Source organism: Xiphophorus maculatus, chromosome 20 (assembly GCF_002775205.1).
Source record: "Xiphophorus maculatus strain JP 163 A chromosome 20, X_maculatus-5.0-male, whole genome shotgun sequence".
Lineage (NCBI taxonomy): Eukaryota > Metazoa > Chordata > Actinopteri > Cyprinodontiformes > Poeciliidae > Xiphophorus > Xiphophorus maculatus.
In genome coordinates, this window is record NC_036462.1 from 12090119 (window position 1) to 12107671 (window position 17553).

General features: G+C 35.5%; 1 protein-coding gene across 2 annotated transcripts in view; it reads left to right on the forward strand.

Annotated features, from left to right (window-relative positions):
- The window catches only part of LOC106699803 (potassium voltage-gated channel subfamily D member 3-like), a 93603-nt gene extending 77059 nt beyond the window's left edge, over positions 1 to 16544 (forward strand). Inside the window, exons 4-7 of one of the 2 annotated variants that reach the window (XM_023324473.1) lie at positions 4695 to 4796; positions 10155 to 10247; positions 11748 to 12007; positions 13097 to 16544. In XM_023324473.1, coding sequence (XP_023180241.1) covers positions 4695 to 4796; positions 10155 to 10247; positions 11748 to 12007; positions 13097 to 13334 — 693 coding nt within the window. In that variant the 3' untranslated portion in view covers positions 13335 to 16544. The remainder of the gene's footprint in view (positions 1 to 4694; positions 4797 to 10154; positions 10248 to 11747; positions 12008 to 13096) is intronic. The other variant, XM_023324474.1, reaches the window with a different exon arrangement.
- Positions 16545 to 17553: the final 1009 nt, after the last annotated feature.

The window sequence follows — 17553 nt, forward strand, 5'->3', positions numbered from 1 at the left end:
TTTGATTAGAGGTCAGACAAAATGATGATGAATTGTGATCAATAAACAACATCAATTAAATGAGATCTAGTTAAAAAATAATAATAATAACCCAGAGCACTTTATGTAGATAAGTGTCAAATCTACAGAAAGTAATTAAACATTAATTGTTACCACAATAAATAAAATTTAATTTGATAAACAACATTACATACAACGTATAATAAACTAGCCTGTGTGTTATTAAAGCTGGATGTACAGACTTTCATTAAAATCAGTAAGACACAATGATTATTTACTGTAATAAGCCACAGCTTTATTTTGAATATTCAAAATCCTGTGGTTGAAATATTTCCATGGATATATAAAAGTAACATTTCTCTTGAAGTATTTTTTGTCAGTTCCCAAGGTGTTTGAAAAAGTGCTTAGGACTGACTAACATTCTAGATTAGGAATCATTTTTACCTTAGCTAAAATGTAATGCTTATGTAAGATATTTTTTGTTTTGTTTTGTTTTCCCAATTTTACAAGCCATTTGAGGTTTATTTTGTCTTTTGGGAATTTAAAGACTCTTACTCATTGAGATTTTGAGAAAATCTATCTGTTGGGTTATATAAAAAATAAATGTTCATTTTACAATTGGAAAATAAATCAGGCATATTGGACAGTGGACTACATTGATGCTTCTATAATACCCATTCAGGGACTTTATATGACACATTCATGCCTCAATTCTTCAGGCTGCCTTTGAACTTTCTTCAGATGTTTATTAGGAAGGTTTTCCTTCTGCGATCACTGGTTCAGTAGGCGCTCAGAAAAACATCAGTACAATCAAATCCAGACATCTCACACTTACGCATCAGAGTTAATTTTTATTTCATAATATTTCTCTTTTTTGTTTCAGGCGATGCTTTTGATCCAAAAAAAAACAGTCTGCAAAACACGCAGTTTTCACTTTCAACATCATATGCTTTTAGCTTAGTGAACAAAGAAAGAATGATTCATCCTGCATCATTCCGTTATTTTCACGTCATGCACGCAGAAACACACTATCAGTATTATTGCATCTCATGTTGCAGCTTTCCACACATCTTCACAGAATCCAGAGTTTGACTGGCAACTTTTGAAGCATCCAAACTTATTTCATTACTTTTGATTCACGTCTTGGAAGAAGAAATTGCTCCGTCTGTCTCCCACTTTCAAAATACGTTTATAGTGGAACGAGGGGGCAAGCAGGACAAGGTTAAAGAAATCACTCAACTCATGTGTCCACGAGCTGGGGAGGAAGTCACCCTAATATCCTCTTCATTTTAAAAAATGTCGCACACTATTCCTTTCTCATTTCCTGTCTGTCTCCTTTGCTTTGTTCTGTTATCGCATCAGCACTTTAAAACAGGTTTATCTTCTGGACTCAGAACCAGGAAGGTCTATGCAAAAAGTTAAACACAATGCATATTTGTCTCCCCTTAAGAATCAAAGTAATATGTTTGAATGTAGAGAAAAATAAAATCAATTTGTGATGTCCTCATCAGCAGATGGAGTCGGATATTTAAATATTTTAAGCACCACACCAAGTGTGTAGACGTGTCTTTTTCTTGTCATTTCCTCCTTAAGATAAATAGTCTGCTAGCATCAGGAAATAAAGATAACCTAGAATATATAGAATAGAATATATATTGTGAATCAAACAAGATTGATTTTTTTTTAATTCCCCAAAGCTTTGTGGTTGCTTGTTAGCTTCACAAAAACAATCTGAGAAATTGTAAATTGCTCCAAAAGTGCAAAAAATGAATTAAATCAAGTCCAAGTTCCAATCTCCACTCAGACTTGCTACCTGATGCAGCACAGATGGAGCTCCAGCTTTCCTAATGTCAAACTGAGTGGAACCGGGGGTTTTGATGAGGACTTTTTTAGCAGCACTTAGTTTGCAAATTTTCAAAAATTGTAAGACTTGGTCATAAATTGCTGCAAAATATGTGTCATGGCTCATCACCAAAAGAAGCTTTTCAAGCTTTGGTGCATATACATAATCAACAACAAATTATGTGCTGCTCTTCTGGTTTGTATTTCAGAATCTGTTTCGCATCAGTATTTGCTGAGCTCCAAAAACTAACAATGAATGTTCCTACTCTAAATGCTTTTGTGTGGTTTTTGTTTTCTCTCATTTTTATACTTGAATAACATTGATGGATGAATCTTTTATAGGATTTTAAATTTATTATGTCATTTACAAGTGGTACTTATGTGCTATCATAGTCCATCTGCATATGTGGCCACAGAAAACTCTCTAAGGGTCCAAGTGTGGATTAACTAGCCTAACTATGCCAGTACTGTTGATCAAACTTAATTGAAGACAGGCCCCACTGATTTTTAAACCATGTTCATCTGTTTCATTTTCCCAGGCAAATATCTCAAAGTTTTATTATCTTGTGATTAATAATCACTTTTAGTTTCTTGCAGTGGAGAAATACTGTATCTCTTCATTTTGAGAAAACCACTAGAAGTTGTTCTTGGCTAATCTATGTCTCACTGAAACAAACAATATAAAGCCTAACCAATTTAAAACGTTGATGCACTGTTTCCTGGTAATAATCCTGGTCCAAATTTTTATTCCTTTCTAAGTCCTCATGAAAACATTCCCTATGAATATAATGCAGATTAAGACTGGGTATTGAATTGGCACATGATATATTGCCATCAAAACACAACATTATCAATAAAATAAGACAATAATAGCAGAAAGTAATAATGATTGTCTAAATCTATGGAACAAGAGATTTTTTTCTTTCCTGTCTGTCTCCTTTGCTTTGTTCTGGTGTCACATCAGCATTTTGAAACAGGTTTATCTTCTGGTAAATCTATTGATATGACAGTCTCAAAATGACAAACTTTTAATGTTGGGATTTCTTCAAATATTTTCAATAAGAGGACAGAAACAAAAGTAATAAAATACACTCACAGTGCCTTGAAAATGTATTTCTTCCCATGAAACCTTTTCACATTTTATCAAATGACAAACACTAACTTCAGTTTATTTCACTGAGATTTGATGTGGTAGAAAAAAATATTACAGGACATGCTGTGGTGGCGCAGGGGGTTAGCACGCCCCACATTTGGAGGCCTTAGTCCTCGACGCGGACGTTGCGGGTTCGACTCCCGGTCCCGACGACCTTTGCCGCATGTCTTCCCTCCTTCCTGTCTGCCTACTGACAGGAAATACAAAGCCGAGCCACTAGCACCGCAAAAACTCTTCGGAGAAAAAAATGGAAAAAAAATAAATTACATGATTAAAAAACAGAAGGAAAACAATAGATGGTTTTTGTGTCATTTAACAACCGAAAATCTAAAAAATGTGGTGTGAATTTGTTTTCAACCCCATTTACTCTGGTTTCTCTAAGTAAAATTTAGTGCTAATACAGCATTTGAAGTAATTTCAGTTCTTCCTCATAGAGGGGTTTTGAGAGCTACTTTGCTGTAATTTTTATATTCATCCCTTCTCCGTCTCATATGTATCAAATGACGGAATTCCCTTATCAGCACGTCATTCAGCTCTGATGAGGCCCGGTAACGAGCAATTCATTTAATTCTGGTATGCTCACTGAGGAATGCAAAGTTTTAGGATAGTAGCTCTGAAAGACTTGTGTTGGGAAATCCTAGTTTTGAGCATTAATGGGTCATATCACAATCTCAGTGAATATCAAATTTGGACTTTCACTCTGAGATTATCATTTGAGGTAGACTATTGTACTCTTAATGAAATTGTCATCTGAGAACTGCTTTTTGTTTTCACTCTGGCTAGTTTTGTCTAATGAGAAAATTTGATGATCTGAACCATTTAATTCAAAATCAAATCTTTCTAGGGATCTCTTCCATAGAAGAGGAGAACCTGGTCAAAACTAATGGACGCATTGTTTTTGCTTCAATCGGGGCTAAAACCATAAATCTTCTTGCTGACAAAGTTAGAAGTTGTTAGTTGTTAGAAGTTGCAGAATATTAATTTGATGAAAATATAATATATTGCTTTAGGAAAATTAATGCTTCTTTTTCAGCTTCAAGCTATGCCTTCAATTTAAGGCTGTTTTTTCATAGGCTGACCTCAGTCATTGAAGTTTTGCATTTCAGACGTTTGAGACGATTTTCAGTGGCAGCACTTTGCTATAACTTAGTGAAATCCCAGACCACATCCCATTCAAAAATTATTTAGAGTTTGCCGTGTGAGGGAACTTTCTTTTTCTCTCTTTTGCTTGCACAAAGACATTCTCTAAAACTCATTTTGGATAAGCCAGTCCTCAGGACCCAACATCACTCCTACTCTTGTGGTTTTAATGGAAGTTAATCCCTGCTGCAAGGTCTCTCTGTCTGTAGAAAAGTGAAAAGTAGCAAAAGGATGCTGTTACAGCAACATAAAAATGTCCATGGACTCAAAAGGAAATGCTCAGCAATCCCATATGGATGAATACCACATACTTTCTGAAAGATGTTAGTGAGCATTCCCCTCCAGACACAATACACTGCAGAGACAGCTTTCATCACATTGAAAGAAGAAAAACCCCAACGAAAAGCAAGCAGCACTTCTTGGATAGCTGTGAAAATTACTATGCAGTTTTGGTGAATACTTGGCAGACTCTTTTCATTAAATAAAGGCTTAGTCATCTTCCAGCAACCTCCTGCCCACCTTGTCTGACAATCTGACCTCCTTCTCTTCCCACTTCCAGAAAGCCAGGCTGGCCAGGATAAGAATAGCCAAGTCTGGCAGCGCCAACGCCTTCCTCCAGAGCAAGCACAACGGACTCCTCAACGAACTGCTGGAGCTGACGGTGAGAAAACCTCCGATGCTCTTTGACACAAAAACAGAAAGAAAGAAAAGGCATTTTCAGATGTTTTCATTAAAACTGATGTGATGTGCCAGCAGATTGTATTTCCATTTTATACATTAATATTATTGTTCCTGGTTAAACAACCCTCTGCTAATTATTTCAGTCCATTGCAACTCAATCGCTTGGAGGCAACAGCTTCACATATGAACTACAAACACATACAGAAGCAAAACACCAACAATTATTGCCACAATTAACCAAAGAGTAATTTAAAAGTAATTTAGAGGCTATAAAAGAGCAGCAGAATCAGAAGTCATTAAATTCTTGTCGTCAAACTGGGCTTGGCTGATAGTAAGGGAGTTATGTGTATAATCCTCTGCGGTCTGTGTTATCGGCATAATCACACTGAGTGCCTTTCCTTGTTGTCTTTCAGAGAGTTGATTTAATTCCCTTGTGTGGAACTATGAGAATAGGATCTGTTTTGTATTGCTTGTTGAGAAGCTCTTGATGATAATTAAATGATTAGCGCAATAAAAGGTTATAGGAAATGTGAAAATAAATCTGTGACTGAACATGGTGATCCTGGAAAATGTGGAGCTTTTGTTTCGACCCTATGCTTTCCTGAAACGTGAGCACTCTGCTTTTCCTGACTCGGGTAAAAAGATCCTTTGGTGTTAACTATTTTCAAAAGAGCTATTAGCTTGTCAGTCATAATTTACAGTGTTGTTTCCAAAATGTTCACCACGATTACAGCCTGCTCTGAGAAAGAATGAACCAACAACAAGAAGGAAAGAAAAAACTGCTTTTTCCTGTGAGCCAGAAGAATGAAGAAACACTGTAGCTTCAAGACAGTACATTGTTTTAATATTTGTTTATTTTGTTGATGGTAAAACTAACAAGAAAAACTTCCACCATGAATTTGCAACCAGGATGCTGTGCAAAATTTTGGAGCTAAGAGTGGGTGTCTGGTTTGGCTGTGTTTTATTTTATTTTAACAAATAAAATCTGTAAACTGTGGCATGTATTTGCATTCAACTCTCCTTATGATGATAATCCTGAATAAAATCCACTAATAGCAACTACTAAAGTTAAGTAAACCTTAGAAAGCATGCAGAAGGCTTTGTGTAGAAAAAGACCAACACTGCAAATCACCCAGAACACATCCTCCTCATCATCATCATTATGAAATATGCTGGTGATATTATCATGCTTTGGGAAAGCTGGACAGAGTTGATGGCAAGATGGATGGAGCTAAATAAAATTAAATGCTAGAAAAAAGCCTTTACAATTCTGCAAATGACTTGAGATTGGGGCTGAGGTTCACTGTAAAGTAGGACACCAACCCTGAACATACATTGAGACAGGTTAGATCAAAAAATATTAATAGTTTGAATGGCCCAGTCAAAGCTCTGACATAAAACCAATTGGAAACCTGTAGCAAGATTTGAAACTGTTGTTCAAAGTTGTTCTCTATCCAACCTGACTGAGAAGATGTCCATCTGTAATCACAGCAGACGGTGATTTGGAAGAACCGTCCAAATCACCTTCTGATTTGGACATGAATACATGTACAGGTTGTACCCTGCCTCTTGACCATGCAAGGACAAACAGGTACTGAATTGGCAGGGAAAAGCAGAATGAAGTGGTCAAAATAGTTACTGTACATGATGTTGTTTATTTATTTTGGTCACTTTTAACTTTTCCATACATGAGTACAAAAAGAAAAAGTTTGCAATGTTGAAAAAACAAACAAAAAAAACCACAGAAAATGCAGAAAAAAATAAATTAATTAAAAAAAGATACAACTAATACAGAAAAATAAACAATATTTAAATTCCTGTGAATGGCAAGATCACCAAAGTGTGACTGAAAAAAGTGTAGAAAGAAGTATAATTTTATTATATCTTCACTTTGTTATACATGCAGCATCATGAAAGTCAAAACAGCTGAATCTTTCCTGTACATTTTTTGAAAATACAAAGGAATTTCTGCAGAGTTTGTAAACAAACTGATACAAGAAAATATACAATCACAATCAAACCTTATTATATATGTTTAGCAATTTATTTTTATACATTTTTTATTTATAAGGAATGAAAAAAAAAGTTTTAACTTCTCACTACATTTATTCCACACATAAATCCCTCTAACTGAAGTTTTGTAATTTTTGTCCTGATCTTTAGTTTTTAAACAAACCCAGTTTGTTTCTTTAAATTCAAATCACTTCTGTATACACTTTTGAAGGAGTTTAATGACAGTAAGGAAGTTCTGAAAGTTTTTAAGCTGTCAAACTATTTCTTCCATATGCTTTTAAATGCATCAGTATCCACCTGCACATATCAGGCAACCTGTTTTTTGGTACAGCAGATGTTCATCCCTGCTCCTTTCCACTTTCCATTCTTAGCTTTAAAAAAAACTCACAACCACCATGGAAAAAAAATGTGTTTGGTAATGCATGAGCAAATTGCCCATATCCTTCCCATCCAGTGCATCACTCCTGCTTTCAGTGACATACTCTGTGATTTGCAGATGGCCACCAAAATCCATTTGGATCTAATCGAGTCCAGTGTGAAAGCTCCTGGGTGTCTGGAAGTGGTTGGAATTATCATATAAATGCCATCTGTGAGTGCTGAGCAAACCAGCCCATCCCTCTGTGTGGGTCTGTGATGTGGCTGCCAGCGTCCTGGTGCATCAAATTACAGTGGTGTCACCGCTGACAGTCAGTCAGTGGCGCTTCATGGGTCTGGGGTAAAAGTGAGGGTGGAATATATGACAAAATGACTGGTTCTCTCACAGCTTATAGTTAGATTAGAAGTTCACAGCAGGTCTGTTCGCATTCGGGTAATTTCATACTTTGACAGCCGTTTATTGGTTACACAAATCAGGAGCTCGTTTTCACAGAGGGGGATTTATCGATTATGCTGTCAGGCTGGATGATGACCTCTCTAGGAGGCCATTACAGCTTCATCCATTTGAATGCTGATACCATAATATTTGCTTTTCATATCGAAGTGACACAGTTGCCTTTGTGTTCACATTTCGAGCCTGGCTGCTGATGGATCAAATGCTACAGGCATGTTTGTTTCAGAGCTAGTTCAAATGGCTCTGTTCATTATGATGGATGGGTTTTTTTTGTTTGTTTTGGAAGCAGGCAGATCATTGTGATGTTTCAGGGAAGCAAAGAGGAGTAGTGATTAGATACTTTAAGAGCTGCAATCATTTTGCTGATCTAATGTTAACCAAACATGTTCCCTGTTTGTCTCAATTAGAGATGAAAGCAGAAACTCCTTTTTGGTGAAACTCCTTTGTTTATTCATCTCTTTACTTTACTAATTCTTAAAGTTTCCTCTGAACTATGACAAGTAGTGCCCATTTAAAAAAATTTTAAGTGTGTAATTTTGACCAGTTTAAGACAGTTATCCTATTTCAGGCAACTGTTGACCAGAGTCAAAAGTTTGTTGAACCACCTTTTTCTGCAGTCTTATCTTCATTTTCATCTCTACCAGTTTTGTATACGTAGAGACTAACATTTTATCTCCATAGATCTTTGCAAATTAGCCTAAATTCAGCTTTAATATGTATGTACTCTTGAAATACAAATCTTTGTTGAAGCCCTCTTTATTTACAATTCTTTGGACCAACTATTGTCTGTCCTTAAGATCCAATGCAACAACGTTGCAGAAGCAAATATGGAATCACTTTAAGCTTTTTATTACTCTTTTTTGTTGTTTTTATGGCATATATTGTACTTTGAAAGATAATCTTAAACCCTCAGGGCAACTAAGCGCATCACCTTGTGGTTGAGTTAGTTAGCAAAGGTTTACCATAAATGGGAAAAAACAATGACTTATCCAGTTACTGTGTATTAAATTAAATTCATGAATGTTCACAATTGTATAAATAATGCAAAAAGATGGCCAATTTTATAAAATATTTAATCAAATTTAATTAGATATTTGTTTGTTTGTCTCCTGCAGCAAGCTATAGCTGATTATTCAATGCTCAGATGCCTGTTAGTTAAAGAGTTGAGAATAACTTGGTTTGTCCTTCGTAACACACACACACGCAAGCACACAAACAAATACAGGAAGATGAAAAGCTTTATTATTCGTTGTCAGCAGGTTGTAAACAGTTAATGAAAGTACCATGAATGACATTTCTTCTGTGAAGCTAGTTTTGTGTTTACTTTTTTGGATTCTTCTTTTTCAGAAAGAAAATTATTTTCCCTTCAGCCATTATTTGGGACTTTATTTGAAGTTATATTTTTACTCCTGTTCAACAAGAACAAGGATGATAAACAAACAGTTGATAGATAGGATGATCACCGCTTGGTTAACTTGACTGCCAAACTGAACAGTTTATAAAAATAAAATAAACCTGTACTTCACCAGCATTCACAGTGGGACCTTTGAGCAGATGGGGCACTCAGTCCAGCACAAATAGTTTCCATTCTAGTTAAATACAATGAAAATAGTTTTTAAAAAGTTGACCAGTAAACAGTGGAAATCCAAACAGTTGCCAGCAAAAGGTATTATCTTTTTCCCATGATCTGGATTATATCGCAGATGGAGAGCCTAACTTTAAACCTTTGTGTTTAGAGGACAGCGCCACAAATCATCATTTGATCAGAAATAGTTTTGTTCTGCAGCCCACATCACTGTATTGTTCATGTTCCTGGAATGTGAGTAAGAGTCCTTGGACTGCAAAGCCTCCTACCCAAATCCTCCTGAGTAACAATGCAAGCTGCAAGGAGATAATTAATTTATTTTCTCTTTTCATTTTTTGCCAAATCTAATTACTTTGAGGCTAAGCTTTATTAGAGATGCTGACTCAAAAACAAGTGCTGTTTAGAGAAATTTCCATCAGCCGTTCCAACAGTTATTTTCCTCTCTTTTAGATATCAATAACTATTCAGCTGAATGCAACATCTAATAACACTCAGTGGGAACATCAATAATTTAATGAGAAAGCTCTCAATAACACGTTTTTAGAATTAATTCGTTTTGTTCAACAAAATAAAAGTGGAAATTGTTTTGATGGTCTTTTTTTTAAAGTAACTGGACCACGGGAAGCACAGTGTTAAGTATTAAAAAAATACTAAAAAAAAAAGTAAGATTTATGGCAAAGCATCCATTTCTATCAAGCTGAAAAGTAATTATTTACATCAGCACAGTTATTGCTCATTATTTAAAAAAAAAAAAGTTAAACAGATTAAAGGAGTCAAAGAAGGCATAATTTTCCTTTCTACATATTTTTGATTAAGTAATTATTAAAACCTCTTCTTAGGAACATTATCCAGACTGTGGCATATTATTTGACTCATTTTGATAAGATAACTGTCTGTGTGTTGTTACTCAGGGTTCGGAAGAAGATGAGCAGAAGCTGATAAAATCCATCTCCCTGTTAGAGAGCCAACACCACCACCTGCTGCGCTGTCTGGAGAAAACTACAGTGAGAATGCCTCTCTGTTTTACTTTAAACACTCACTCAAGTGTTTATTCACACCTTGTTCAGTAACAGGTTGTTAAATAATTAAGCTGGAAGTACATATTTATTTAAAAAAAAATAGAAGGCATACAGTTCAGCTGCACAGCAGACTTTTCTCGCTGTGACAGTCGATGAACAGTTTTTGTTCATGTAATGGTACCTTGTTGGAAGTGTTGACATTGACGCTGGGAGCGTTGATCTAAAAAAAGACTTCAGGGAGTTTTGCTTCTGTTAGATACGTCTATCACTTTGACAGTACAGTTAACCCACTCACTGAGTCTGAGTGTCGAAGTCAGTCAGAAGCAGAAAAGAAAGTGCTGGCAGAAATACTGCCAAACTTCTAAATTTTTACGTCAGTTTGACAGTGAACATGTGACACAGCGAGGTTGTCGGAAAAGAAAAAGTGGTAGGAACTTATGCTGTGCAGCGAGAAATGTGTGTAATATGCATGTTATCAGTGGTTACTGGGGGAAAATAATAGAAAACCAACAAAGCTTTTTAATTCAGGATTTCTTTGGCTGGGGAAGCTGCATAAGATGTACGCCAACTTACCTATTGTGATAGCAGAGGTAGTCTGGAGTCCTCCCTTAATTAAATCTAGAGAGTAAATGACAGAAACAAACTGGAAGAGGCCACAGTTCTCTTATACTAAAATTCAGCATCTGTCAGGTAGTAGTTGTTATCACTGAAAGTAAGCTATCTTTATTACTTTTACAAACCACATTTTAAAACATTAAACAATGACGTAAAAAAATATTTTCCCCTTTAGAAATTTGTTCTGTTTTTGCCATTTTAATGCTTCACATCATTAAGCACATTCTGATATCCAACAACTGCCCATGTAAATAGAAAATGCAGTGCTGAATTTACAATTTTTCTTATTAACATAAATAGTTTCCCCAAACCAGCCTAGAGTGAATATAATGCCACTCGTTAAATAATGAATTAGATATCATTAATGTGATTAACCACATTTTTGTGATGTAAGCTTAATTTTCCATAACCTACAGACTTGTCATAATCGAAGGAATCATTAATGATGTTCTCTAGCAAAAAATTCTAAGAGAGAATATAAGGCCATAGCCAGAAAGTCACATTCTGGATGAAAGCCACAAGATGATTGTGGAGCAACCTATTCAAAGTCCAGATAAAAAATCTCATGGAGATACTTTGGCCTAAGTTGAAATTAGCTGTTCATGCTCAAAGTGTAGCTCAATTAAAACAATTCTGCAGCCATAATCCAGTGCAAAGGATTGCAGGTGTGGTGACCGAGAGTGACACAAACAAAAACAGAAGAAATCTGTAAGGGGGCAAACACTTTTTACACTTTATGTCAAACAGCCAAAATAATAAGCTAAAAATATTTTAGAGGCGAGTCATTCTAAAAGTTTCCCTTTGAAAATAAACTACATATAACACTGTGCTCTGTTTTGTTTTTTTCTGGAACCGTTGTGTCTTTTTCAGGCCCATGAGTTTGTGGATGAGCAGGTGTACGAGCAGAACTGTTTGGAAACAGCATTGCAGACCTATCCATCACACAGTTCCTCAATAGCCAGCCACGACAGTCCTGCGGTGACCTGCTGCGGCGCTAGTGGAAAGAAAAATACTCCACTGCCCAATGCCAACCTGCCCCTTGCAAACCCAGTCCCATCACACCGGGGCCCCCTGCAGGAGCTCAGCGCTCTTCACATACAGAGCGCTGACCCACTATCACACACAAGCAGGTGAAATTGAGCAGAAAAAGCTTAAAAGTGTCAGCAGGGTTTTAGGTCTGAGGATGTTGAGTCAGCTGTGTCACTTGTGGTAACTGGCCATGAAGACCTCACTTTCATAAATTTGAGGTTTATTTTTTTTAATTCACTCCATTAAAAGTTTATTTTATGCAACAACATTAATTGTTGTTGCGTAACAATGTTGTTAATGTTATTAACATTAAGTGTTAATTAACATTAACACTAATAAATTATTGGAAAGTTGCATAGGTAATACATATTGCAAAGAGATGCTAAATTGAGAACATTAGTAAGAGACTTTTTAAATATTTGAAAATCTGTAATTTATTAATGTTGGAGTTGTGACAGAACTTATGTGTCAGTGTTAACATTTATTTGTTAACATTTATTTAATTTTATATAATAGGTTTAGAGTGCCATTAATTTTATAAACAGGTTTTATATTGAACATAAATGCATATCTGGGTAGGTGAAAGAATGAATATTAGGTCTTCAATCCAAAAAGATAAGCGAAGGGTTGTAATTGCAAGACAACCCACTAGGGGACACTGTTTAGCTGCTTATAATGCAACCTTACTGAATGTTGATTCTAAAGCATCTGGAAACAGCAGCACCTTGAAAATAGGAAAATAGAAAATACGACGTTCTCCTAATATGAGAGGTGGGATTTGCTTTAAAATATATATTATTTAACCTTTATGTTACCAGTATAAAACCTCATTGGAATTAAAAACTTCTTTTTCAACAAAAAAGAGATTTTACTTGAAGCAGCAATAAATACGACACAAAAGGTTATACACATAAAAGAAATGACAGGCTATGAAAGACAAATAAACATCTTTGAATCCACCTCAAGAACTTTAAGTTTCAATGGAAAAAACACTTGAGATAAATTCAACAAGCAGTTGAAAATTTTACATATATATTATATGACTATCTATACCAAGTTTATGTGAGTTTTTAGGGGTTTTTTTATTTATCAAACACATTACATTTAAAGTTCAATAAAAATTAAAACTTTAACTCTAACTGAACTCTGCAACAGTCACTCATGGTCTCTTTTTCTTTCTTCTCTAAAAGCCGCTCAAACCTCAATCTGAGAACTGATGAGAGCAAAAGGATCAACTGCAAAAGCGGCCGCATCACCACGGCCATCATCAGCCTCCCTACGCCTCCCGCTTTGGCCCCTGACGCCGACGGCCTCCACAGGCCGCTGCAGAGGAGGCCGCCGCTGCCTCTGGGTCACCCGGCGGCTCCCAGCATCCAGACCACAACAAGCTCTGCTGGTACCAACATCGTCAAAGTCTCAGCTTTGTGATTCCCAGCCAGGCTGATGTCACTCAGCAGGAGGCAGAGAAGGGACAGAGGAGGTAACACAACAGCTGTTGTTGAATGCACTGTGTCCCCTGCTCACAGGGACGACGATCAAAGAGCTGTGCTCCAGAACTGAGGAGAAATCACTCGTGGACTTTAGAAATTTGAACTGAGAATGTCACACTTGTCATTTTGTGTATGTACTGTAGATACGGAGAGACTTGCTGCATTTCTAATAGTTTCTTAAATCAGATGTCTTACTGGTAAAAAAAAAAAAAAAAAGAACAACAAAAGATGTGCAGTTAGAGCCTCAACACAGGCTGACACAAGCTAAGTTTAAAATGAAATCATCACAATGATATTTGCTGACTTTAAATATTAAAGACAGATAAAGATGTTGATTGTGTTTATTGTAATTTTATTGCTCTTGTTTGTGCTTTGTGTTGTTGTGTTAAAGTACTTTTGGCCTCAAAGATGTATTAGAAGTTTTCTTTATTCTTTCAATTCACACTCCCCATGGCTGCTGACTGTTTTAGTTGCCTTGGATTGGACTCTAAATTTTTCAAACTCAAGGGAATGTCTAAGGAAGTCTTACAGTATCCATTGATGGGGAAAAACTGTTCATCCCTTTACCAATTTCCTTTATTTTTCATTTTAAACTAATTTTACAAAGATAACGGGAGTAAATATGAAAAGCAATTGCCACCTTAGTCTATTTACTGTTAGATTCAGTCTTGGCAGCAACAACTGCTATTAAGCTTTGAGTCTTTTACATCGCTGTGGAGAAGCTTCAACCTGTTGTTCATTTAAGAAATATTTTAATTTAACTACACTGGAGCAACTCAATTGGATTTAAGTTTGGATTTTGACTAGGAGACACAAAAGCTTTTTTTTGTTGGGTTTTTTTTTTTTTTTAATCCAGCTCTAGAGTGAGACTGAGCTTAAGGCTGGATAATTTTCTGAAAGAAAATATTTTTTTTACATCCATTACGGCAAGTCAGTGAGGTCTTGAAGTGGCACAGAAGAAGCTGAAGAAATCCATAAAAGGGACAACACCTTTCCTCAACAGCATAGCTCTTTTTAATGAAAGTTTTATATATTTTTAAGTAGAGGTTTGAGGTGGATACTGGGCACAAACATTTTAAACTTTTATAATGCTGTGGTTGCAATTAGTCATTCAAGTAAACACTGTAGTTATAAAATAACTAATGGTGTATGAAGTTTTGAGAGAACCACATGTTTATGTGGTTTATACCCTTACAATATCATTTTAATAAATATTTCAAATTCAGATTACAGGTCTATTAATATCATCCAACTTAAATAATAAAAAAAAACAATTTCTAAAACTTTTAAAAGGAAATTATGGACATTAAAAGGTTCATTATTACTTCTGTAGGATTTTTTTTCAGCACCTTACAACAAGCAGGTTTATATCATAAACAGACAAGAACATCCACCAGAAACATTCAGCCTCTTTATTATTTCACTTTTGCAGTGACACAAAGGATGCATTTTGTGACTTCAGCATTTCTTTTGTTACATGTTTCTCTAATGTGCTAAAAACTTGAGAAGCTCTTAAGTTTTAAGACTATCCACAGAGTAGCTGTTCAGTTCTCTCTCTCTCATGCTGGATATCTAATTCTGGTCAAAGTCATGACTATTAATGAAGAATTCTTGACTAATTAGTGCTTAGATTTTATTTCACATTGATGTTTTTTTTGCTATCGAGCCATTTACATTCTGGGCTTTGTGCTCCATCATGCTTTAGAATGCAGAGATCACCAAAATGTGCCTGGGCTGCTGGAGAAATTAGTCATGGAGGACATTTTAATAATATTCTTTATTCATGATAGTACTTTCAGGAGGTTTGGAAGAAAGTCCACTTCCCTGGGTGGCAAGCGCCCACACGAATGGATCGTCAAGATGCTTCCATGTCGGCACAATACAGTAATTGTCTTGACTTTCATTGAGCTTACAAGTCTCCCAAATAATTTGTAGCAGTAGTAGGTACTACTGTGTAAAGATCCACTTACCCCCACTTGCTGATGGTGTTTGATGAGCTCTTCGCTGGTGGCAGCACATTTTCATAGCACACCTCCGAAGAGGAGATGGTTCTGGTGCTTTTGGACACTCATGGATGTCCTGAAGTCTTCTTGATTACTAGTGCACTTCTCACACTACAGTTTCAGAAAACATTTCTTTCAATTTATTTCAACTACATGTAGCAATATTTTAAGGCAGAGGAATGAAGGAACATGCTGTTTGTTGGAGGTAACAATTGGTAACACAATAAGACAATGGTTTCAATCACTTATCTTCCCCTCTTCTGTCGCAGTCATGCTATTGATTAGACTGATCAGAGAATTACAGGTCTTTCATAAGTTTACGCGTGCTCACAAGATGACTGTTCATCACAAACGCTGAACATTTGTGTCACTGCAAGAACTTTTTGCCATGCAAAACTATAACATAAATGTTTATGTTAAAGCCCAATGTGTTATTTTCTGGTTTAGGTTAGGATTTTTTTCCTTCTACAGCATCTGAACAGCTAAAAGATTGAACTTGAAATCTTACAGAAGAATGAACAACTGGGAAAGAGGAGACTCAAGTTAAAATTCACTCCTTGCCTTCACTTTGTTTTTTTTTAATTTCAACTTGTTAATAAGAAATTCTCCAAGTGCAGCAGATTAAAGATATCAATGCTGGTTATGCTGCAAAAAGCCAATAAATAACTCTGGAGGATTGAGAATTTGTTTTAACAATATCAAACATAAAAGAGACTGATTTATAATCCGAAGGATGAAAGCATAGAAGTATTACAACACAGGAAGAAAATGACTGAAAATTCCTGGATTGTTCCATATCAACATGCTGCATAATGATGATCATTTGAGCTGTTGTTTAAGCTAATTTGTGAATATTTGCCAATTGTGATGCAGTTATTTGTTTCAAAAAGTGTGTTAATTCACCTTCAAGTTTGCTTGGTTTGCAGTAGAAAATGCTGCTTGAATTATTTAATGTATTGAATCAATCATGACGTAAAAGTGTTTTTGCAGTGTTAGTGTAGTTTATGTTAATTTTCTGTGTTCCGCCGCATCATAGATAAAATTTGTGCCAAAATTGACCACTTTTCTATCTTCTGTAAAAAAGAAAAAAAACAAAGCAAAGTTCTTCTGCCACTTTGAACAATATTAAAAGTCCTTTAAATATGTTTTTTCTTGACATTGTTAATGTTTGAAATATTAAGTGTCAGTTGAGTCGTGACATTTATAAACAATCACAACTGGAACAAAATCTTCATATTAAGGCTTTTTGTAACATCTTGCATCACTTTCAACAGTTTAAGGGGAAAGTGCCGTCCTCATGTTAAAGTGACTAATATTATTCATCCTTCTCTGATAGATTAACCTTTAAACACATCATTTGGTCACTTTTCAAAAGTCTTGGCACTCCTGTTTGTGTTTTTCTCATAATTTTTCCTTTCAAACTTAACTTTTCTGTCCTTTTGGTGTGTATACAAAATTGTGTCTGTTTGTTTGTTTGTTTGTTTGTTTGTTATAACAGCTTTGAAGTGCCAGAGAAAAATTAAAATCTGTCACAGAAATCAAACCTCGATTTTCTTCGCCTGTCACATTCTTTCAGCAATTCACAGAGCTTGATATAGTGGAATTATATTTTTTCACTGTCATTTATGATTGAAGTTGATAATCCTACCCAAATAAAAACTTTACTTGTGTTCTGACTTTGATGAGTGCAAAAAATAAATCCAGCTTATCTATTCTAGAAGAGATCCTGTTCAAATTTATTTGTCGTCAGCTCTATCAACATGCAACATGTAAAATAAACAGGATAGGGGGGAAAAATTACTTTCACTTTTACTACAACTGCTGATCGTGATAATTTCTTTTTGTTTAATTTATTTTTTAAATGTAGGTTTGAAGAGGGAGAACTCCTGCTATATCTGGTGACTCTGGATAAATTGTTTATGTCGTCCTTAAAATCAAATGAAAAAATCTCAATTTATTCAAGTTCATTACCTGTCACAAACAAAGCTGGATGAGGACTTTAGTTTATTGTAAAGCTTTTTACACATCCTTACCAGAGGTGAAAATTAAGGATGACTAACACTCTCCGGAAACAGAGCAGATGAACTTACAAACAGAAGAAAACTGTAACTGCAGTAACTCATACCTGGTGATATGATGCACCAGGTGTGAGGC